The following is a 25,145-nucleotide window of genomic DNA, read 5'->3' as shown; positions in this document are numbered from 1 at the left end:
AGTCGGGACCTCAGGCTTTGTTCAATAATGAGGGTTGCAAAGCATACAAATGATAATGGTAAGTCACTGTATGAGGTTAGTCTAAAAGTCATGGGCTCCTAGCTTGTGACTCAGTGTACCTTCTACTGATCTACAGGATACTTTATGGGTGTAACAGCTCATGTCAGGAGTTTACACAGTGTGCTGGAGACCTACAGTGGCATGCCAGCTGCAGCATTACATTCCCTAAATCCAAAAACAAAGTCTAATAACTATTTCTATGCCAAATGATAGACCTTCAGCATGACACCACACACTAGTGCTCACCAAGAATACTGCAGCAACATACCTTATACATCCTGCAAAATTCAGCTTTCAACAGGAACCATGTTACAATTTTAATTGCAGAGCAGCTATTGATGCCCTATAATACAAATAAAACCCTGTATTGTTGCTCTGTGTGTGTGTGTGTTTCAGCATCTTTTTTTCAACACTACACTCCAATAGTGGAAAAGAATACATTTCTCACTGAAAAAAGTAGGTTCAGAGTAGATCTCCTGTTAACGTCCATGGCAAAAAACAATGCAAAGAAATGTAGCTACTTTGCAGTGCCCTTAATCTCTCTACTTCCAGATACTCCAGCAGGCCCACTGATTCTCTTACAGGCTGTCTTTCAGTTTCTCATGTCCTTAAGAAATCCTTGTTTGTAGGTCTTTAGGTATTTGCTCTTCATAATCTACCTCATAGATGTATAGATTCCAATGCCAGAAGTGACCATTATGACCTAGTCTAGCATATATCACAAGCCATAGAACTTCCCTGAAGTACTTCCTAGAGCATATTTTTCTAAAAATATGCAATCTTCATTTAAAAATGGTAAGTGGTGGAGAATCCACTGTGACCCTTGGAAATGGTTCCAATAGTTAATTACCATCACCGTTAAAAATTTATACCTTATTTCCAGTCTGAATTTGTCTAGTTTCAGCTTCCAGCCATTGGGTCATGGTATACTTGTCTATGTTAGACTGAAGAGCCCATTATTAAAGATTTGTTCTACATGTAAGTACATACAGACTGTAATCAAGTCACCACTTAATCTTCTCTTTGGTAAGCTACATAGTTACTAAAGGAGCTCAATCACTATAAGGCAGGTTTTCTAATACACCTCTATCCCATTATAACACCATCTGATATAACATGAATTTGGATATAACACGGTAAAGCAGCTCTCTGGAGGGGCAGGGCTGCACACTCCTGCAGGTCAAATCAAGTTCAATATAACACAGTTTCACCTATAACACAGTAAGATTTTTTTGGCTCCTGAGGACAGCATTATATCGGGGTAGAGATGTACTTTAATCATTCTCATGGGTCCTCTCTGAATCCTCTCCAATGTATCACAATCATTCTTGAATTGTGGACACCAGAAACGGACATAGTATTCCAGCAGCGGTCACGTTCACATAAAAATAATCTCTCAACTCCTATCTGAGATTCCATTTGTGCATCCCAAGATCACATTAGTTCTTCTTTCTGTCTTACATATTGTCTGCTGTAATTTGTGCTCCTTTCCATTGGCTTCAGTAAAGTTGGATTTCCATTGTCTGAAAGATACTTGCTTGGCTTGACGAACCTCAGACATTGCCACTTAGCTATACAGCACTTTTTTGGTCTTCCTTCTTTCTTTTTTTAAATAGCTGGCTGGACTTCACTGTGTCCATCTATTTTGGTACTATCTGGCTCCCATCAGCGTAAGATCTGCCTGCTGGAGGTGTTTACCTGTCTTCAGTGTTAAACCATCTGTTTAGTGCTGAGGTTAGAGAGTCCTTTGAAAGGAACCTGTTCTTGAGTTACAAAAAACAAACACTACATGTTAGGAATTAGCTTTCCAGGTTTATCAGGGCATGAGTGGTTTTCTTAAAAATAATAATAAAAAAACCTAATGAAATTGAAATACAAATATGCATCTAATGCACTATTAAGGTTGAAAATTTAAATACCCCAGAGTCAAAAAAGGAAATGTGAAAGGTTATCAGAGCATGCTGAAGTTCAGCCTCACTGAACCTATGCAGTATTTTTAAGCATGAACCAGGCTGTCAAGTGAGCCCGTAATATACCTTGGGCAAACTCCACAGCCAGTGGTTTCAATCAGGTTAGGCAGATGCAAAGAAGAGTATATGGCCCCGTAAGTGCAATGTGGCATGTGTATACTGCTCAGACCTTTAACATTTCCTATCTTTCAAAGAACTACACTTAGGAGGGAAAAAACAAATGCACAAATACAAAATGGGGAATAACTAGCCAGGTGAAGTACTGCAGAAAGGGATCTGGGGATTATAGTGGATCACAAAATGAATGAGTCAACAACATGATGCTGATGGAAAAAGACAATTGTCATTCTGGGGTGTATTAACAGGACTGTTGTATGCTAGAGGTAATCATCCCCTCTACTTAGCACTGGTGTGGCCTCAGCTAACAGTGTCCAATTTTGGTCACCCCACTTTAAGAAAAATGGGGACAAACGAGAGAGTTCAGAGGAAAGCAACAAAAATGGTAAAATATTCAGAAAATCTGACCTATGAGGAAAGGTTAAAAACTGGGTATGTTTCGTCTTGAGAAAAGACGACTTGGGGGAGGTGCGGGACTTGAAAATAATCTACAAATATGTTAAGGGCTGTTATAAAGAACGAGTGTGATCAATTTTTCTTTATGTCCACTGCAGATGAAACAAGAAGTAATGGTCTTAATCTGTGGCAAGAGAGATTTAGGTTACATATTAGTAAAAAACCTTACTAATTACAAGTATATTAAGCACTGGAATGGACTTCCAATGGAGGTTGTGGAATCTCCATCACTGAAGGTTTTTAAAGAACAGGTTGGACAAAAAAATGCTCTAAGTAGATTTGGTTCTGCCTCAACACAGCGGGCTGGGCTAGATGACCTCTTGAGCCCTACACTTCAACGATTCTGAGACTTGGTGCACATCCATCAGATGCCCTTAACACTGCATTGAGAGGTTTTATACTGATTATAAAACAATTCCTGCAGTCAGTTTCATCTTAACAGAAAAAAATCTTGTGTCCAGTGTGCAAGTCTCTGACTGGCTGCTCCTGGTGCACAGGAGCAGGAACACACAATTGATACATTCCCCAGCTGCTCACACCCATGCTGGTGCACAGGGGCAGAACAACTCATTCCCACAGTGGCTCACACTCAGTCCTTAGGTACACAAAAACAGGAGTGCATGATTCTCCCATGTTGCTCGGTCAGGCTCCAGTTCACTGCAGCAGATGCACACACATCTCACATTTGGTTACATGGACTGGGCATGGTTACCACATACCTACAGCTGCCCATACTCCGGTCCCAGTGCATATGGACAAGAACACCGATTCACTCTCCTTCCAGATGTCCATTTCCAGAGCAGGAACGTATGAATTCTCTCATTTACACCTACTTCCTCCCACACCTCAATGGCAGGTCATACTCAACCTGCAGCCAGAGGAAGGAGTATGATTCATAAACTCTGGTGGCTATATAATTCTCACACCCACTAACAGATATGTTTATCCTTCCATTCCCATACTCATTCATACTAATACTCCCTGCAAGTGGGACAATACTGCATAATTCTCATAGTCCATAGTCACTGATTCACTTCTGGAGCAGCAGCATATGAATATCACACTCCCATTGCTATTTAGCCCCAGATTTCATCCACAGGAACACTGTTCTCATAATCCCATAGCCATTTCACTCCCTCTCTGAGGAATAGGGAAAAAGCATGTGCTTCTCCTAACAAGCCATTCATGCACAGGGGAAGGAGCACACAATTCTTACACTCTTACAGCGTCAGGCTGACACCCAGCACATCATTCTCACCTCTCTAACAGCTGCTCATACTCACACCCAATAGAGGGCCAGGACAATTTCACAGCCCCTTATGCCCAGTACACAGAAAAGGAGTACATAATTCACAAAAAAATAATTGAATTTGAATGCATGGGAATCAATGTCCTGACAAGGCCGAAGGTGGTCTGCTACAGAACACTGAATCAAACCAAACAGGATGTTACTCCTTAAACATCTGTCTGATGCACAGAAAGAAAAACTGTGTTGATACAGAGAACTTCAATTTGCAAGACACTAGCTAGAGGACTCACATAGCCAGTAGAAATTATTAGTTTCTAAAAATTATAGATGATGATTTTCTAACAAATAAGGTATTGCACCCAAATCATTGGACTGGAAGTTGGCAGTTGCCTAGGGACCAGTGATCATTACCTGATTACATTCAATACAGGAAAAGAGAGGATGGTCCCAACCAGTAATATGTGATTTGGTGCTTCAGAAGGGCTAATTTCCCAAAGCTGAGGAAAACTATCAGTGAAACTGATTGGGAGAAAATATTCAGACAGAAAAACGTGACTGAAAATTGGGAGTTCTTTAAGAATTTATTTGATGGCCAAAAAGTCACGATTCCACAGTCACAAGAATAACTTTGGATAAAAGCTCATCCTGGTTCAGTGAAGTGAAGACAGCAATTAGAAATAATATATGTAAAAAATGGAAAAGGGTGGAATAAATATAGCAATTTATATAAATTAGAAGTTAAGAAATGTAGGCAATTGATAAGGGAATCTAAAAACATTAAGAAAAAGTCCATGGCTGGTAGAGCTAAGGACAAGAAGGCATTTTTAAAGTATATGAGGGAAAAAAAAACAGTTACTCACCTTTCTATAATTGTTGTTCTTCGAGATGTGTTGCTGATATCTATTCCAGTTAGGAGCAGGCACGCACCGCATGCATGGACGTCAGAAATTTTTCCCTAGCAGCTACCTGTCAGGCTGGCTGGGGAGCCCCCTGGAATGGCGCCAATATGGCACTCTATATAAGACCCTGCTGGCCCAACCCCCACTTCAGTTCCTTCTTGTCGGCTATTCCGCTGGGGGGGGGGGGGAAAATGGAATAGATATGAGCAACACATCTCAAAAAAAAACAGTTACAGAAAGATGAGTAACTGTTTTTTCTTCTTCGAGTGCTTGCTCATATCAATTCCAGTTAGGTGACTCCCAAGCTTTACCTCAGAGGTGAGGTGAGAGTCAAGGAACCGCAGACTGAAGAATCGCTCTGCCAAAGGTTGCATCATTGCGAGAGTGCTGAACAATGGCGTAGTGGGACATGAAGGTGTGCACTGAGGACCATGTGGCAGCCCTGCAGATTTCCTGGAGGAGAACGTTTGCTAGAAAGGCTGCTGCCGATGCCTGAGCTCTTGTGGAGTGAGCCGTGACAGCAGGCAGAGGGACGTTAGCCAAGTTATAGCAGGTATGAATACATGCGGTGATCCACGAAGACATCCACTAGGAGGAGACCGGTGCACCTTTCATCGGCTCTGCAATGGCGATGAACAACTGGGTTGTCTTACAGAATGACTTTGTTAGGTCTATATAGAAAGCGAGCACCCTGCTAACGTCCAGCAAATGGAGGCATTGTTCCCGAAGGTTGGCATGTGGTTTTGGGTTAAAAAAAAAAAAAAAAAAAAAAAAAAGCAGGAAAATATGCTGACTTCCATGGAAACAGGACACCACTTTTGGCAGGAAAGCTGGGTGAAGTCTTTATCTTTATGAAAAATGGTATAAGGCGGTTCACACATGAGAACCCGTACCTCAGACACCGGACGTGCCGAAGCGATGGCCATTAAGAAGGCAACCTTACAGGAAAGATAGAGAAGTGAGCTGGAGGCCAGCGGCTTGAAAGGAGGGCCCATAAGGCAGGAAAGAACTAAGTTAAGGTCCCAGGTAGGCACAGGCGGCTTCCTTGGAGGATGCATTTTTTCCAAGCCTTTGAGGAAACGCCGCACGACTGGATGTGCAAACACTGAGCGCCCAGCTGCTTCTGGGTGGAACGCAGAAATGGCTGTGAGGTGAACCTGAAGGGATCCAAAAGCTAAGTACTGGTCCTTCAAGAACATCAGACAGTCCAGGATGCACAGGATTGAAGCCTGAAGTGGGGGCACCTTCTGCTGAGCGCACCAGCTGGAAAACCTTTTCCATTTAGCTTTGTAAGTCTAATTGAAGGCTTGCGACTTTCCAGGAGCACCCGCCTTACCAAGTCCGAACTGGCACACTCAGCCTGGTTCGACCACGGATCCTCCAGGCTGTGAGGTGGAGCGACTGAAGGTCCGGGTGTAGGAGACTACCATGGTTCTGTGAGATGTGGTCGGGACTGAGAGGCAGGTGTAGGGGAGCCCAAATTGACAGGTCCAGCAGGATAGGGTACCAACGCTGACACAGCCAGGCAGGGGCCACCAATATGACGTCCACCTTATCCTGGCGGACCTTGAGGAACACCTTGTGGACCAGCGGAGATGGTGGGAAGGCATAAAGCAGTTGGTCTGACCACGTGATCAGGAAGGCATCTGCGATTGAGCCCGGGCTGTGAGCCTGGAAGGAGCAGAAGGCTGGGCACTTCCTGTTGGTCCGCAAAGCGAACAGGTCGATTTGGAGAAACCCCCAGATGCGGAAAAAAGAGTGAATGATGTCCGGGCAAATCGACCATTCGTGCATGAGAAAATGCCTGCTCAAGCTGTCAGACAGTACATTCTGGACACTCGGCAGGTATGAGGCCTGAAGGATGGATGGAGTGGGCTAAACAGGGAAGGGCTTCTTGGCAGATCTGCAATGACCAGGCTCTGCCTTGTTTGTTCAGATAGAACATGGCCGTGGTATTGTCTTTTCAGACTGCTATGCAACAGTCTTGCATGCCAAGCATTCCTTCCCTGCTTACAAGGCGAATCGCCCTGAGCTCCTTGATATTGATGTGCAGGGGCAACTCATTCTTGTGCCATAAACCCTGCACTGTCAGGCTCCTGAGGTGCACCCCCCATCCCAGGGCAGATACGTCTGTAACCAGGGTCAGGGTGGGTTGAGAGGGATGGAATGGGACCCCGGCACCCACCATATGGGGATCCAGCCAACCAACGTAGGGAGTCGAGTGTGCATCTTGGGACCATGAGCACTATATCTAGATTGTTGTGGCCTGGTCAATATACCACTAACCACATCTGGAGAGGCCTGAGGCTTAGTCTGGCGTATTGCACCACATAGGTGCAGAATGCCATGCGACCCAGCAACCTGAGACACTGCCTTGCTGTGGTGGTGGGAAACCTGCAGAGGTTGGTAATTATGCTTGTTATAGCCAGGCGCCAAGCCTTGGGGAGGAAAGCCCACACGGTTGGTGCCGTGGCGACAGCCAGCATGGGGATTGGTGCCCTGAACGGTTTCAGTCTGAACGGTGCCATGAGGTTGCCAAGCACGATCTGGCCGTCAAGCGGGACCATATTCTGGCGTTGACGGTGACCTCGAGTGTGAACAGTTCTGAAGGTTGGGGTTGTGGGACCAGCGCCGTGAGTCTAACCGGTGTTGTGAGTCAGACCAGTACGTGGAGTGGTGCCGAGACTCCGAACGACGCCGGGACTCAGAGTGGTGTGGAGATGCTGGTCTGAGAGCTGACAGTCCAAACATCACCAGTTTTCCCCTAGACAGTACCGGGACTTGGCCCGCAGCCGATGCTTGAATTGGGGACACCGGTGCCGTCATTTCAATGAGCCCTCTGGCGGCCTCAAGGGTATCTGGAGTGGAAGGCATTTGTCTAGCGGCTTTGTCAGGTTTAGAGGCCTGGTCCCAAGTTTGCTTGGCTGGGGCTGCAGCGACCACTTTGAGCCTAATGGAGGGTCCTCCCAAGGCTTGCTTTTTTCGAGTGACCGGGGAGTGAGAGCAGTACCGGGATGGACACCTTTGGGGCGCAGGAGCTCGTCAGTGCCGAGGCAGGCACGGGATCTTTTGCAGTGCCGTGGCCAGTACCATTGGGGGAACACTGCGCACCGAGGCGCTTGGTCCCATGTCTTGGGAGGGACACAATGCAGATTCCATGAGGAGTTGCTTGAGATGGATTTCCCTCTCTTTTCTTGTTCAGGGCTTGAACGCTTTGCAGATCTTGCACTTGTCAGCTTGATGGTCCTCCCCCAGAAACCTAAGGTAGGAGTCGTGGGGATCGCCTGTGGGTATGGGCTTGTTACAACTGCAGGGTTTGAAGCCTTGGGATGGCATGCCCCAGAGTCCCACAGGGCAGTCATTGAAGGGCGGAACTGCACCCAACTACTACACTACAATAACCACTAAACTACATTTTAAAACTAAGATAACTATCAACAAACAACTAACAGGTAACTATGAAGATAAGAGAAAGCTAGGAATTAGCGGAACACTTGATAAACAAGAGACCATTGTTCCAAGAACTGTCACAGGCGGTAACAAGAACGAAAGGGGGTCAGGCCAGCAGAGTTTTATATAGAGTGCCATATCGGCACCACTCCAGGGTGCTCCCCAGCCAGCCCACCGGGTAGCTGCTAGGGAAAAAGTTTCCAACATCCATGCACAAGGCGCGCACATGCACCTAACTGAAATTGATATGAGCAACCACTCAAAGAAGAATAAAAGAAATCCAATCAATCGCATCAGCCCATTACTAAATGGAGATGACAGAATTGTTAATGATGCAGGAAAGGATAAATGTTCAATAAATATTCCTGTTCTGTATTTGGAAAGAAGCAGGATGATGTAAGTGATGATAAAATGCTTTCTAATCCATTAATAACTAAGGAGGATGTTAAATATCCTCTAAAAGGGATACACATTTTTTGATCAGCAGGCCTGGATAACTTGCACGTAAGAATCCCAAAAGGGTTGGCTCAGATCTCTGGCCCATTAAGGTTAATTTTTAATAACTCTCAGAATACCAAGGAAATTCTAGAAGATTGGCATGACGTTGGCATGCCAATATTCAAGAAGGGGAAGTGGGATGTCTGACAGTCTGTACCCTTATATTCACCCCTTTTACAAAACTATGATAAATTTTGTACAAAGTATGTCCTGTGAGGTATCATTTAAAGACTCATAATTTGCTGATCATTATTGTCCTGGCAAAATATGTTTGGCAACAATTTATAAGATTCTACTGTACAGGCAGTCCTCAAATTTATGACATTTGACTTACGACAAATGGCACTTACATTTATAAATTGTCATTGTATTTCGACTTTAAGATGTCAAGTTCAACTTTATGACACTCGATCCAACATTGATCCTACAGGAAATTCACGTTACGTTTTCAATTTAAGATGAGATTTTCAGGAACCAACTGTGTCGTAAGTCTGAGGACTGCCTGTATAATGTTAAGACATTCCAAATCTGGGGAAGCAGGTACAAACTAGTTCCTCAGAGACAAAAGGCAAACTGATGCCTCAGTCAGGTGTCAATGAAATCAAATGGACTATCACCTGGTTGAGTGGCCATTCTTTGGCAGGAAAAAGGGTGTAAGTGAGAAATTAACCTCTTGGCAAAGGATCAGCTGGAGGTTCCAGTCCCCACAGACTTCTTGTCTCCTGAACCCCAGCTGGAGACGATTCTCAAAGAATAGGAAAAGATACCAGAATGGGGAACAGATGTTCCCTCTCTCTCTACCCACGGTAGCTGCAACACATGAGAAACAAAGAAACTGCTTTGTACTGAGGAAGTCAGCCAGCCAGTATGACTGCTGAAGCATGGGGTGAGACTTTTGCTTTCAATTCACTTAGCTTGTTAAATTGGGTATTAGTTGTATTTTACTTTTTATTTCTTTGTTACCAGTTCTGACTTTTATGCCTCATTATTTGTAATCACTTAAAATCTTTCTATAGTTAATAAACTTGTTTTATGGTCTTATCTAAACCAGTGTGCTTGGATTCAAGTGTTTGGGAAACTATTTGAGATAACAGGATTTGTGCATATCATTTCCTATTAATAAATAAAAGACTTTGTATGAGCTTGTGTTGTCCAGGAGAGGGCTGGGCAGTACAACACATTTCTGGGGGAAGTCTGGGACTGGGAATTTGCTGGTGTTGCCTCGCCATGTATTAATGAGTGGCTGACCATAGCACTCATACTGTATAACTGGAGGTAATTTACATGCTGGAGGCTGTGTGAGAGGAGATCAGGACTGGTTGCTCTCACAGCAGTATAAAAAGCATCCCAGGCTGGAGAATTTAGGGGGGACAGCTGTTCAACAGTTCAGACTGTACCCTGGGTAATGTCACAGGATTGACTGAAATAACTATAGACTGGTTAGCCTGACAACAATTCCAAGAAAAATAATAGAAAAACTAAAAATAGGATTCTATTAATAAAGAATTAAAAGGTTGGAGAGATCATGAATGCCAGTCAAGATGATTTCATGGAAAACTGGTCTTGTCATGCAAATCTGATTTCATTCTTTGTTGTGATTAAAATTTTGGTTCATAAAAGATAACTGCATATATGTATCAGACAGATTTTTGTAAGGTGTTTGACTTAGTACAGCACAAGAACATTCTGATTAAAAAATAGCACTATATAATATCACTAGAGCACGTTAAACTGGCTGATAGATCTCAAAAAGTAGTTGGCAGTGGAAAATTCACACTGAAGAGAAGTGTTTCTAGAGGGGTTCCACAGTGATTGCCACTAGGCCAGATTTTCAGCAGTGATCTGGAAATATAAAAATCACTGTCTGCACAATTTGTTGATGACACAAAGATTGGCAGAATGAGGACAGAGCAGTTCTACAGAGCAATCTGAATTGCTTAGTAAGCTGGGCCCATTCAAACAAAATGTGTTTTAATACACCCAAATGCAAAGTTATACACCTAGGAACAAGGAATGATTGCTCACACCTACAGACTGTATTCTGGAAAGCAGGGGCACTGAAAGGGATTTAAGTCTCACAACAGACAAGCAACTCCCAGTGATGCAAAAAGGACCAATAAGATCCTTAGATATATAAACAGAGGAGTACTGAGCAGAAGGAAGGAGGTGATTTTACCCCTGTACACAGTATTAGTCAGACTGACACCAGAATACTGCATCCAGTTTTGGAGTCCATATTTTAAGGATGTGGAGAAACTAGACAGAGCATAGAGAAGAGCCACAAAAGTGATTTCAGGGCTGTGGAGAATACTTTACAGTAACAGACCTAAAGAGCTCCATCTGTTCATCTTCTCAGACAGAAGACTGAGAAGTGACTTGATTTCAGTATCAAACTATCTCCATGGGGAGAAAATACTGGGTACTAAAGAGCTCTTTAATCTAGCAAGAACCGCTGGCTACAGCCTGAAGCTAGACTAAGTTAAATTAGAAATTAGGCACAATTTTTAACAGTGAGGGTAACTAGTGGAACAAACTACCAAGGGAAGTGGTGGATTCTCTACCTCTTCAAATCAAGTATGGATGCCTCTCTGGAAGATAGGATTTAGCCAAACACAAAAGTGATTGAGTTCCACAGAGGGGTAACTGGTTAAATGTAATGGTCTGCAATATACAGATCAGACTAAATGATCGAATGGTCCCTTCTGGCCTAAAATTTGATGATACAATCCCACAGCCATTTGCAGCAAAGGAGCATAAGGACGTAACGCTCACAACTCCAGCCCACTCATGCCCAGCACACAGAGGGAGGAGTATGTTCCTCTCTGTCAAAACTGTTCACACTCAAAGGCAGAGATGCACATTTATACAGCTGCTCACATAGATACGCTGGTGCACACAGGCAGAAACACACAATTCTTGCTCGCTTACCTTGTGCATAGGGGCAGAAAGACGTTCATGCTCACACCAGCACCTCTGTGCCCCAGTAAGCCTTTTACACCAATTTCTTTCTACACAGTGTTGTAAACCACCCACCCTTCCGCAGTAGTTTATACAGAAGCTTGGGTTTTGGGGGTTTAGTTTCAATACATAATTTTTTTCTTACTTCCTTGTTCTCTTTCTTCTAAGCCAGCCTTCATGATCCAATTAAAAGCCAGACAGATAATTAAATGACAATCCAGAAATCATATGGACCAAAAAAAGGGGACGTTGAAAATAACTCAAAGACAAAAAGAGAAAGAGGAAAGAGGGGGGAGACACAAAGATTGAAAATAAAAATTTGCCTGGATAATGCATTTTATAAACACAGAGATAGAAACAGTTACAGCAAGAACAGAGCGGGCCAGGGGTAGGAAATAGATTTTTTTTTTTTTAATAAATTCAAAGGGCTTTCAGTTTATTCTTGGCAGCTCCCCCTTCTCATTGGTTTGGTCTCTCCTTGTTGGGGTGTCTGTACCCTTCCCTCAATTGTCCACCTCCGGGGGAATCCATCTGGTCCTGTTTCTAAAAGAGGCCACCATTACCATGTGAGTCCAGCCCGTTTTGGCAAGAGGGAGCCTGGAAGAATGCCCATGATGAGACTTGAGCAGGAGGAATTAGCCTTTTCCTGCCTCTTTGAAGAGGCTGGTCTGTTTCGCCTCCTGCTTTGGGAACCAGAAGCGAGACTATTGAACTGAGCGGAGGAAGGGTGAGGGTCAGAACCCCTGCCCCTCGTTCCTGGGAAGGGGACATGGGAGGGGTAAGCAATGAGCATTGTGGCAGTCTCTTATCCTCCCACTGCTTTTTTGGTTTCCTGATGCTGCCTGCAGACTCTTTTTGGGGGAGATGGAGACTGAGCTACTATTGCATTATCCAGAAAGGGCAGGCCCAGCAGCGACCTGGAACCCACTCCCCTGGATCTCTGTGGGGTGGTCTCTCTCCTACAGCTGGGAGGCAGACAGGGCAGCAGGACCAGACACAGACCCTGCCCATGTTCTCCAGTAGGGAAGAAGAGAAATTGCAGCCCTCCCACATCCTCCAACAGCTTAGGCAATGTCAAACCCAGGGAATACACATCACCTCCCCTGTCCTCAAAAGTTCTCCCTTTCACCCAGGGAACAGGGGAATTATCCTAGCCTAGGGCTAGAGAACTGACCCCTCCTCACTTCCACAGGTAGGAGAAGGGAGTTAATGTTTTCCTTTAGCCACATTAGAAAATCCTAAAAAAAACCCACACAGTGAACCTTGTCAGAACCGTCAATGCTCTGCTGCCAGCATGCGTTCAAGCCTCTCTGCACAAAAACAGCCTCTTTCCATCCCATCCCGCCACATGTGGCCCAGAGGGTACCCCCTCCACCAGCCTTCAAGACATGTTTTAAAATTATACAGGAGGCAAAAATGAGGCCTTTCTTGTGTGTGTGAACTCAGGGGCTCATGTGTGAGGAACTGGCTCCCAGCACAGGAAAGGGGCTCTTGCAGGTGAGAGTATCCCCTCTTTGGAGCAGGCTGTTGCATAAGATGCCTGTGGAGACAGGCTATCACTCCAGGGGCTGCCATTCACAGGGTACACTGCCAGGAGAGGCTGTTGCACAAGGAGAGGCCAGAGGCTGTTGCACAAGGAGGGGCCTTTGCACAAGCATTGCCCCTGGGCATAGGCTATGCACGAGAGGCTTTCTGCTCCCTGAGTCAAAGTCGCTCTTAGGAGCTGGAAAGATGCTCCACCTGGATGGTGCTGGTGCTGACTGTGAGGCAGATGTTCTTGTGGTGCTCTGAAGTCTTGTAAGGGGTCAGGTCAAAGGAGCAATGGGATGGAGGGTTGGGGGGGTTAGTGTCTCCAGAAGGGCCCCCTGCTGCCCCACCACCCTGCGGCTGGAAGTGCTGCTGTTGGGAGGCCTGAACTTGAGCCTGTGCCACTTGCTGCTGTGGGTCAGGGATGTTGTGTTTCCGCATGTGCTTCATCAGGTATGTCTCCTGTGGGGGGGAAGGAATCAGGGTGAGAGCGAGCCCCTGGGAAAGCAGGCATCAGTGATCCACTGGGGACAGATCTCAAGCCCTCTCCCACCCAGCACCTTCTCAGGGACGACGACTAAACCTCTGCCCACCAGGGGAGTGACTCCATGCCTGCCCTGCCGTCAGTGATACTCACTGAGGTGTAGGCCCGGCTGCAGATGGAGCACGTATAGACCTTGGCGTGCTTCACTGTGTGCGTAGCCAGGTGAACTTCCAGCGAGGCAGCATCTGTGTATGCGCGGTGGCAATTGTGGCACTTGAACGGTTTGTCTTTGTTGTGCTGCCGCCTGTGGGACTGCAGAGGGGTGGAGGAAGGAGGGAGAGAGAGTGGGGGGAGGGGAATTAGATGTTAATGCTGAAGATGCCCCCTCATGACCTCCTACTTCTCAGGCCACAGGCCTCCTTATTCCCAGTATCCCAAGTGATTGGGCTCTGGGCTCGTTCCTTGGGGAGAAGCTCTCAGTTCTTGTCCCTCACCATCCCAGTCTCCCTCCTGCTGGTTTACGGCTGTATTTTAAGAGGGGAATCTCCCAACCCTCAACAGGCTACACTCCTACCCCTCTCCTCTGTCCTTCCCTACCTCCATCCCCTTCCTCTCAACTCCTTTCTTACATCCCACATTGCTCTCCTAGGCTCTCACCACTGCCTGACTCACTTTAACCTTATACATTGAACTCCTCTTCCACAGCCCCTTTATTCCTGGCCCTCCTTGTTATTTACAGCTCCTCCCCATTTAGGGTCGCCTATGACCTCCCTTAACATGTTGCTCACCCCCTCTTCCAGAATACTAAAGAAGCCAACAGTCCAGCCCATGAACTGTGACGTCTCTGATCCCTCTGGTCCCCCAGCTCTTCTCTTTTCCCTCCACGCCATGGGGGCAAGGGCAGTGCTACCAGCTCCTGTGACTTTACCACACGTTTCAGAATATCTGATGTTCTCCCGAGAGCCCCAGCTCCAGAGTATCATAGGGAAGAAAAGGTTGACCATGTGACCTCAAAAGCCAGACAGCAAATGAAAAGAACCCAATATTTTTCAATATCTCTTATTATAGGGCTTTTTTGGGGGGTGGCAATGCTGCAAGTCTCTTCCTCTGCTGCAACTCCACCATACCTGGAGCAGCCGCCCTGGATTTCCCTGCTCTCCTCCCCTACAGCCCCGTGTGATCTCCCCACTGGGGCTTGGGGTAAGCTCACACCCTCACCTGCAGGTTGGAGAGCTGGGTAAAAGCCTTTTCACAGCCTGGGTGGGCACATTTGTAGGGTCGGTCCCCAGTGTGGATGCTGTCAGGGAGGAAGACACAAATAGGAAACAGTGAACAAGTCGTCAAAATGGATCCCCATGGCCTGATGCCCTGACAAGATCCCATAGCCACTCAAGCAGGAATGGGTGCAATGCTACCCGCAGACACTATTCTAACCTCACTGAGACAAGGGGGCCCTGCTCTGCTCCTATGCCCAGCTAGAAGAGAAACTGGGGAGATTATATAGGATCAGGCTGGGTACAGAGGATGACAGGACAGGAGTGACAGGCCAGCTTGGTATCTGTAGCAGTGCCGGGAGAAGTGGCTGTATGTCCAGGTTCTCTGTCCCCAGCATAGTGTCCACATGACTAAGGTGCATCTCTGCCCATACAGTGCCAGAAGACATGCTCCTCCTCAGGCGCACACAAAATCTCTGCCTCTCAGGGTGATATCTGTGTCTCTGCGCCCCCTGCAATGCCAGGGAAAGCTTCCACACACTCAGTCTCAGTGCCCAACCCCCATAGTGCCAGGCTGGGATCCCTCATGACCAATGTCTCTCTCTCTGTGCCCCCCATGGTGCAAGACCAAGGATCCCCCAAGGCCAGAATGTGCCAACCTCTGCCCTGACGTGGTCAGTGTCTCCTGCGCAGCCTCCACTCCATCCTCTCTCTGGTGGGCCGCGTCCTCCTGGGGGTGCAGACTGCTGCATCCCCTGCCCGCCCCCCTGCATGCTCGGCGCGAGTACTCCACAGGTGCATGCCGGCGACGGGGGGTGGGCAGGGCCAGGGCCAGGCCCCAGGCTCTTGTGGCCCTTACCGTGTGTGCTGCTGCAGGTGGGAGAGCTGGCGGAAGGCCTTCTGGCAGTAGCGGCAGGTGTAGGGCTTGGCCCCCGAGTGGATGCGGAGGTGCTGGGCCAGGTAGGACGTGTTGGCGAAGCTCTTGGAGCAGTGAGGACACTTGTGCGGCTTGACAATCGCTGTGTGAAGCTTGGAGTGGATCCTGCCGAAGAGGAGGAGGAGCAGCAGCAGTTGGACACGACCACCATCTGGCTAGTGTGGATGGAATTAGGGCACAAAGGGGGTGGGACAGCACCACGCTACCTGGCTACACAGGAACTCCAGACGTGGACTGAACACACACACCTCCAGGGTGTACGAAATCAAGGCCTGTCTGCACCAGGGGGCCAGAGAGAGGAGCTGGACAGTCTAGACTGAGGGGCATTGGCAGAGCTGTGTGTGGGAAGCCCAGGACTGGAATAGCAGAGGGGTGGCAAGACAGGTGGTGGTACAGGCAGAGCTGTGTTGGGGGTGAGGGCGAAGTGGACTGCCCTATATCTACTCAAGACTCCCACTGGTAATGTCAGGCTAGGATTCACAGCAAGTATCACCACTCTTCAGATGCCCCTAAGAACAGGCTGTCCTGACTTTCACTGTGGCAACAGTCCCCACATGTTTGGGAGCACTACAGAACTGGTGTGTGTAGGAGATACCCAGCCTATGGGACACAGTGACTGCTCGTCACCTACTCCTGTATTTTTCACTGCATGCATCCGATGAACTGGGTTCTAGCCCACGAAAGATTATGCCCAAATAAATCTGTTAGTCTCTAAGGTGCCACAAGGACTCCTCGTTTTTTCCTGAAACCTACCCCAGCCTAGTGTGTTTGCAGCATGCTGGGATGACGGCAACATGCAGTGAGCAAGGCCCCAGCCTTCTCCACCCTTACCGTGTGTGCTGCTGCAGGTGGGAGAGCTGGCGGAAGGCCTTCTGGCAGTAGCTGCAAGTGTAGGGCTTGGCCCCTGAGTGGATGCGAATGTGCTGGGCCAGGTAGGAGCTGTTGGCAAAGCTCTTGGAGCAGTGAGGACACTTGTGTGGCTTTGTCTCCGTATGAGACTTGGAGTGGATCTGCATCTCCGACTTGGAATAGAACGTCAGCGAACACATCCGGCACCTGGGACCAGGATGAGGGGAAGAAAGAGTGTCATATGGGGCAGGCCCCAACATGTACCAAAATTAACAGGGTGGGGTCCTCACTACCAGAGGCTTAATGTCCCTCTGTGTCTCTGGGGAGACCCCACCTGGGATATTGTGCTCAGCCGTGGGCTTCTCAATCTCAGAAAAAGAGCAACCGATTGGGGGAGATCAGAGAAGAGCCACAGACACACTGCAGGGACCAGGCTGGTCAAGTTCTTGGGAGAGTCAGAGCTAAATCCACTTAGCTTGGTGAAGAGATGAGAAATGGGAGACAAGACAGCACCCTAGAAAGGGCATAAGCAGATAGGTATGATGGGAATAGAAATAAAAATTCCCAGACAAAAAACTTTGTTCATCTATTATTTATTTGTTGGGGGGTGAAAAAAGGACAGAAAACCTGGGATTTCTAGGTTAAGGTTCCACTTCACAATAAAAGCTGACCAGGAAGTGCTGGAATGTCTCCAAAAGCAGTTAAGATCACCACCACCTTAACTCTGCCCCTTCTTTGGAGAAGGTATTGTACTTGTACAGTTTGAGTAGAATGTTGAAAATGAGAAGTACAGAGAATGCTTTTATAACTGGTTTCATATGTGCCTTGAATACCAAACATGATATTTCATCACCTCAACACTTTTATTGTTTCCGTAGCCCTGCCATATTTCATTATATTGCTCTAGGAGTTTGACCACATTAGCACTATGGTTGTATGTACATCTGGTGGCACATGGGCTCTTTAAACAGCGGAAAATGATTGACCTCTGTCTGCTATTTATCAGTAATTGATAAAGAAAAGTTTTTTCCAAGGACTGCACATGGCTCCAAGACACCATTTGTCTAATAGTGTCTAAAAGTTTTAATGATTGCTGCTGCAATGGAAAGGTAAGACTGTCTAAGTCTCTGGCTACTCTTCTGGGTGCCACTACAGGGGCAGAGTAACGTATGTTATGACCTTAACTATTCATTTGTAGACTTTTCAATATTTTGTGGGTTTTTTAGCAAATTGAAACATGCCCATAGAATGTGCACTTGAAACTTCCAGGCTAAGGTTTGAGAAAATTAAAAGGCCACCTAAAGGATTTTTCACTAATCCAAAGATTATTCCAACTTTCACTTCAGACTGATGACTTTTTTTGTCTGGGAATTTCCTTAAGTATTAAAAAATGTTGAAGAATTGCTTGGTGACAGGAGTCCCAGTAGATACATGGAGTCAGCAGGAATTAGAACCCATTCTTCTCAGACATCCCCTCAAATTCAGATGTGGCTCTTCCCTCTCCCCAAGAAGATCCTTTCCCCTCCATGTGTTTGTGTCTACCCCATCCATCCATCCATCCATCCATCCCTCTCTCTCTCTCTCTCGCTCTCTCTCTCACACACACACACAGAGCTATTCACATTAGGGCCATGTGACGGTTATGAAATATGCATGTTTGATTAGTATATGCAATGCAGAAAAGCATTTATCCAACACTTACCTGACACCTCCACAGATCCTATCCAGCCAAGCCCTTGTTCCAAGTCCAGTTGCTGAAGTCCCACCTCCCTGGAGCAGATACCTACCATTGCTCAGAGCTCCTTTTTCCCCCACCATTCATTAACTCCTTTTTTCAGTCATTCCCACATTCATCTTCCCCTGGTTCTCATCCAATCTTTTTTCTGGATCCTAGTATAAGGTATGCATCCAAATAATGCACTGACACCACACTCGGCTATCTAACTCTCACGCTACCTGAGTGCGCCATAATCTTTTCAAGTCAAGCTAAATATCTCCTCAGACAATCACAGGCACCAGTGTTCTCCTTCAGGACCAACAGAGCAGAATACGTTTTGAATGTTAACATTAAACTGTTTTGAAGATGTGAAGATCCAAAAGAAGCATTAGAATGATTTCCAAGAACCAAAAGCTCATTTATTAACCCAAATGTTTTATCCAATTTGCCACAAACTTTCCAAAGACTTTCAACCCTGGACTTAGACACAGCACGTGAAATTTTGGGTGAATTGTTACCTCATACTTACAGGATGGCTCAACACATGCTTGAACACAGATGCAGAAAAGAACATCCAGTTGAACACAACCTCCCAACGCAATGCTGTGGTTAGGAGGGCTAATGTGACTAGAGGCTGTACAAGTTATCAGGCAGATGTGCTGAACACTGGGTAGGAGTAATATTACCTCCATACAGCATTGGTGAGACTGTTACTGGAATATCATGGCATATCATGGCATTCACACTTCAAAAATGACGTTGAAAAAACTGGACAGGGCTCAGAGAAGACTGGTTATGTTCAATATCTTCATTAATGATCTGGAGGATGGCATGGACTGCACCCTCAGCAAGTTTGCAGATGACACTAAATTAGGAGGAGTGGTAGATACACTGGAGGGTAGAGATAGGATACAGAGGGACCTAGACAAATTATTGGATTGGGCCAAAAGAAATCTGATGAGGTTCAACAAGGACAAGTGCAGAGACCTGCACTTAGGATGGAAGAATCCCATGCACTGCTACAGACTAGGGACTGAATGGCTAGGCAGCAGTTCTGCAGAAAAGGACCTAGGGATTACAGTGGATGAGAAGCTGGATATGAGTCAACAGCGTGCCCTTGTTGCCAAGAAGGCTAATGGCATTTTGGGCTGTAAAAGTAGGGGGTTTGCCAGCAGATTGAGGGACGTGATCATTCCCCTCTATTTGACATTGGTGAGGCCTTATCTGGAGTTCTGTGTCCAGTTTTGGATTTTGTGGAAAAATTGGAAAGAGTCCAGCAGAGGGCAACAAAAATGTTTAGGGGGCCAGAGCACATGACTTATGAGGAGAGGCTGAGGGAACTGGGATTGTTTAGTCTGCAGAAGAGAAGAATGAGGGGGGATCTGAAAGCTGCTTTCAACTACTTGAAAGGGGATTCCAAAGAGGATGGATCTAGACTGTTCTCAGTGGTACCAGATGACAGAACAAGGAGTAATGGTCTCAAGTTGCAGTGGGGGAGGTTTAGGCTGGAAATTAGAAAAAAACTTTTTCACTCAGAGAGTGGTGAAGTACTGGAATGGGTTATCTAGGGATATGGTGGAATCTCCTTCATTAGAGGTTTTTAAGGCCCAGCTTGACAATGCCCTGGCTGGGATGATTTAGTTGGGAATTGGTCCTGCTTTGAGCAGGGGGCTGGACTAGATGACCTCCTGAGGTCTGTTCCAAGCCTGATAGTCTATGATTCTATAAGAATGATTCACGGTTTGGAAAACCTGTTTGCCTGAGAGACTGAAGGAGTCCAATGTATTAGCTTGTTTCAAAGCTTAGGCAAAGAGGTGATTTGATCACTGTCTCTAAGTAACTATACGGGGGAGAAAATATCAAGAGTAGAGGACCCTTTAAAGTAGCAAATAAGTGCATAATGAGATCCCAGGCCAGAAGCAGAGGTCAAAAAAATTCAAACTGGAAATAAGACAAATTTTCAACAGTGAGTATTTTACCATTGAAACAATCTACAAAAGCATGTGGTAGATACTCTGTCATTTGGAGTCTAAGTCACGACTGGAGGACAGATTTTTAGGTGTGCTTAGTGCCGTTTTGAAAATCTGGCCTTAGATATCTTTCTAACAGATCTGTTCCAGTTTAAATGTAAGTTATTGGATTTGATGCAGGAGGTCTGACTCTAGGATCACAACAGTCCTTTTAGGCCTTAAAAAAAAAAATCAATGAATATTGTCACAGTATCAAATCTAAATAGCAACATTCACTGAATTCCCATTTGGAAATAATTTTGTAATGCAATAAAAAAAATCAGGTTTGCCTGCCAGGGTTCTCATGACATACAGGGTATATAAACACTCCTTCTCCCTGCTCTAATATGGCTTCAGGTAAAACGCAGGCAAATAAATTGGCTAGCTGATATGGAAGGATGACACTACCTTTGGGATGAACCTCGAATGAGGACATAGGCAAACTTTGTCCTTAAAGGATATAGCATAGAGAGGCCTAGACATTAAGGCAATAGAGCTCTCCTACTCTTCTGGCCAAGGTGATGGCAACCAAAAATGTCACCTTTGTTTATAGATGCAGCAGAGAGCAAGTAGCTAAACGCTCATACAAGGGACCAATAAGGCTTGATAACACTAAGTTTCGCTCTCACAGAGGAACAGGGTCTTGCACCTGAGGATCTAATTTGATTAGGCCTTTCAAAAACCTTATGGATATGTCATTAAAGAAAATAAAGCAATTATCCATCCTTGAGTCGAAGGTTGAAACAGCTGCCACGTGTAGTTTGATCAAACTAATGGCCAACAGCTCATGTTTCAGGTACAATTAGTCCAGAATATGTTGAACCAAAGAATGGGATAGTGGTATCACATACTGGTGAGACAAGATGCAAAAAAGTCTCCACTTAGAGAGGTAAGTAGCTCCTGTAAAACACCACTTACTATTTAGCAGGATCTCTTAAATCTCTTTCAAGCAAGACTGCTCTCTAATATCTAGCCAGGAGCATCCATACAGTTAAATGAATGGATTGTAGGTTCAGATGGAATAGGTAACTGTGATCGTGGGAGATTGGGTCCAAGTCTAGTGGAAGAGAGATTGAAGGATTCACAGACAATGCCAAGAGAGTGGAGAACCAGCGTTGGGAGTCTCACTGGGGATATAAGTTAGACTCTGGCCTGGTCCTATCTTGTCTTATCTTTAGTAATACCACATGAATATGCAGGATTGGGGAGAAAAGCACAGAGAAGCCTGCCTGACCACTGCAGCAAACACATGTCTGTCAGGGAACCAGGCTGTGATCCTGTATGGAACAGAACTGTTGACTTTTTCTGCTGGTTCTTGATGCAACTAGATCTAGCTAGAGAAACTCATCGTGATGGAAGATGTATCTGCCATATCTGGATGAAGAGATCACTTGTGGTAACTTGTAAATGACTAACCCAGGCAGTCTGCTAAATTATTTTGGACCCCCAAGAGGCAAGAAGCTTCTATATTTATCAAGTTGGCAATGCAGAGCTCCCAAAGCAGAGCTGACTCTTGACCGAGTAGAGAACAGCAGGCTCCTCCCTGCGTGTTGAGGTAGAACATTGCCGCTGTGTTGTCTGTGAGGACTAACAGGCTGTTTCCCTTGATAGGCGGCAGAAACACTTGGTATGCCAGTCTGTCAGCTTTCAGCTCTCTGATGCTGATGTATAAAGGTAAGTTCTCTGGGGACCATAAACCCTGAGTCTACAGAGAACCCTGATTGGCCTCCCCAGCCAAGGGCATGTGCGTGCATCACTAACATGAGTGTCTGTTGTGGGCCAGCAAAGGGAACTTATCCACCAATATAGGGAGGTGAGGACATAGGAAGGCACCCTCACCACTGAGTCTAGATGACAGCTCAGCAAAAAGACTGACATCAACCCACCCTGTAGAACTCTAGGGAGCAGTCTGGCGTATCGAACCAAGGAAATGCAGGAGGCCATATGCCTCAAGAGCCTCAATGATTTCATATGTTGTGACCGGCTGAGCTTCCATATCTATAAAACAATTGATCAAATTGCCTGAAACCTCTAGTCTGGAAGAAAAACTCTGTCTTGAGTAGAGTCCAGTACAGTCCCTATAAAACTGGACCAGGGAGAGGAGAGACTTGTCGGCATTGACTAGCAGTCCCAAAGCATTGAATATTGACTGGATGAGCTATACACTGCACTGTACCTGACGTCTAGATCAACCCTTGACAAGCCATCCAGGTAGGGTTAAACTTGAACTCCCAATTTTTTGAGGAATGCAGCTACTACTGCCATACCTTTTGTAAAGACTCAGGGAGCTGGTGACAGGCCATATGGTAGTACAGTGAACTGCTAATGATTTTGATTTACTAGAAATCTGAGGTACTTCCTGTGAGCTTGGTTGACTGCCACATGAAAGCAGACATCTTTAAAGCTGAGGGTAGCATACTAATCTCCTCCCTGAATTGTGGGGACAATAGAAGCTAATGTAGCCATGCAACACCATCATTTTACAGAAATTGTTAAGTTGACGCAGCACTAAAATTGGTCTGAGAAACTGCTCCCCATTCCTTTGCTATTAGAAAAATAGAGGGAATAAAACTCCCCCCCTCTGAAACACTATGGAACTCCTCTAAGGCCCCCATGGAAGGAGAGATTGTACATCCTGGAAGAGGGACAGGGACGGAGGAACTGAAACAAACTGGACACACTGGTCCGAAGTAATTTGGGACCAAGCACCAAGGAAGTGGGACAGAGTGTTTGCAAAAGTGGGGAAATTTGGGTCTGGAGAGATGGAGACTGGTATGGTGACCTTGACAGGTCCACCAAAATGACTGTTTGGCACTTTCTGGATGTCTTGAAGGGCCTGGAGCTGGAGCCAAAGCAACAGGATGGGGAGGTCTGCACCTATGACCCCTGGCCTTTTTTTGACAGGTCCTGCCAGAGGTGCATCTGCTAAGGTCGACAGTGCTTTTTGACTGGAGCAGGAGTGTACAAACCTAGGATCTTTAAGGTGGTCCTTTAGCCTTGGAGCTTGCTGTCCACCTGGTCTGAGAACAGAGAAGGATTCTCAAAAGACAAGTCTTCAATAGTATTCTGGACTTTGCAGGGAAGACCAGAAGACTGTAACCACAAGGGATCTCCCACATAGCACCCACAGAAACCATGGTTCTAGATGCTGAGAATGCTGCGTCCAGTCCAGTGTGCAGCAATGTTCTCACTAAGAACCTGCCATTCTTCACCAAGGAAGAGAATTCCTGCCTAGCATTCTCAGGAAGCAGTTCTTTGAACCTCTCTACGAAGCCCCAGAAATTAAATCATACCACCTCAGCAGAGCCTGTTGGTTGGCAATTCAAATCTGCAATACCCCAGTTGAATAAATCTTCCTCCAAAAAAAGTCCAATCTCTTTGTGTCCTTTGATTTTGGGGGTGGGTGGAAGGGAACGACAGGACGCAGCCAGATGCCCTGTTACACACGCTCATTAGCTACTGTAACGACTAATGACCCTGAAGGTGGGTGGGAGTAAAGATATTCAAAGCCTTGGAACGGCAGATAGGACTTTCTCTCTGCCTGCTTTGAGCTGGGAGGCAACAAAGGGTCTGCTACAGAGCTTTCATAGAATCTAGTATTGCCTCATTAACTAGCAGTGCTACCCTAGAGGGACGTATCCCTAATAAAATGTCAGATGTGAGGACTCCCTGACCTTTTCAAACATGAATGCTCAAGTCTGAAGCCACCCTCTAATGATTCCTGATAAGCCTGAAAGTTACCAGGAGGGGTGAAATTGCCTCCGAGGAAACTGCCTTGTCCAGAGAGCACGAGGAGGAAGCCAAGACTGGAGGGGGTTGAATTTCTTCCACAGGACTGTTCCTCTGCTTCCAGTGCCTCTTCCTGATGCTCACTACCAGGCCTGGTACTGGACACTGAAGATGGAGCAGCTCAGAGTGAGGACACCACCTGCCTAGATGAGGGCATGGAGTAGGCATCATGAGGGGAGGATCCAGAAGTTGTGGAGGAAATCCCAGAGGTTTCAAGAAGGCCACTGATATGAGGCTGGACCCCAGTGACCTCCTGACACAATTCCCATGGTAGCTCCCATTATGGGTTCACAATGGTAGGCAGAGAGAGAAGATCTCAGAGGGGACTGGTTGGTTCTGCTCTGAGATTGTGAGATGTAAGATCCAACCTCTGAGTCTGATGACAAAGTTTCCCCTTCCTCTGACCATGGAGGTGCTGCTTCAGTTGGTGCTGGGGACCAGCACTGAGAACCTAGTGATGGACAAAGTGTCACCATCATTGCTGGCTTCCCCTTAGACAATACTACTGGGCTGACTGTTTGGGAATTAAGCACCTGGTGTAATCCCGCAAGTTGCAGTGTTGGTGCTGGGGGATCCAACTCCTGCACCGCCAGCAGCATCAGCATCAAAAGGCAGTGCAAATTCTTTGCCACTGCGAATCCCTCCACGGTAGCCAGCATGGACACTGTACCTTGCTGTGATGCCGCTGAAGTTGGTGGGTGGGCTCAAAGGTACTGGAGCCAAGTGTGCTGACTTAGGCACTGACTTGGAGGGGGAGTGCTTTTGATTTCAAATACACTCCATTGAACTCGTTCTCCTACCAGACTTAAAGGGTGGAGATCTTCTCCTGGTCAGAACCTCTTTGGAAGATTTATTTCTTCTTCGGCATGTGTGAAGATGATCAGTGCCAGGACTCTGACAATGTTCCAGGCATGCTTCTCACTGAAGCTGCAGTTCTCAGCACCAAACTGGACTGGGGCAGC

At 46.3% G+C, this 25,145-nt stretch overlaps 2 protein-coding genes across 11 annotated transcripts in view; one reads left to right on the top strand and one right to left on the bottom strand.

The window, feature by feature from the left end:
• LAG3 (lymphocyte activating 3) overlaps positions 1-25,145 on the top strand; it is a 326,415-nt gene that overhangs the window by 109,314 nt on the left and 191,956 nt on the right. The window lies entirely within an intron of this gene.
• ZNF384 (zinc finger protein 384) overlaps positions 11,976-25,145 on the bottom strand; it is a 33,699-nt gene continuing 20,529 nt past the window's right edge. For 8 of the 10 annotated variants that reach the window (XM_050967321.1, XM_050967363.1, XM_050967336.1 and 5 more), the window contains 5 exons: positions 16,651-16,875; positions 15,742-15,924; positions 14,887-14,965; positions 13,822-13,980; positions 11,976-13,646 (listed from right to left, as the gene is read on the bottom strand). In XM_050967321.1, the coding sequence (XP_050823278.1) occupies positions 13,374-13,646; positions 13,822-13,980; positions 14,887-14,965; positions 15,742-15,924; positions 16,651-16,875 (919 nt within the window). In that variant the 3' untranslated portion in view covers positions 11,976-13,373. The remainder of the gene's footprint in view (positions 13,647-13,821; positions 13,981-14,886; positions 14,966-15,741; positions 15,925-16,650; positions 16,876-25,145) is intronic. The other 2 variants (XM_050967377.1, XM_050967387.1) reach the window with 1 other exon arrangement.

Source organism: Gopherus flavomarginatus, chromosome 1 (assembly GCF_025201925.1).
Source record: "Gopherus flavomarginatus isolate rGopFla2 chromosome 1, rGopFla2.mat.asm, whole genome shotgun sequence".
In the NCBI taxonomy this organism is placed as follows: Eukaryota; Metazoa; Chordata; order Testudines; family Testudinidae; genus Gopherus; species Gopherus flavomarginatus.
The sequence above is the reverse complement of the archived record's forward strand: the minus strand, read 5'-3'. Positions and strand labels throughout refer to the sequence as shown.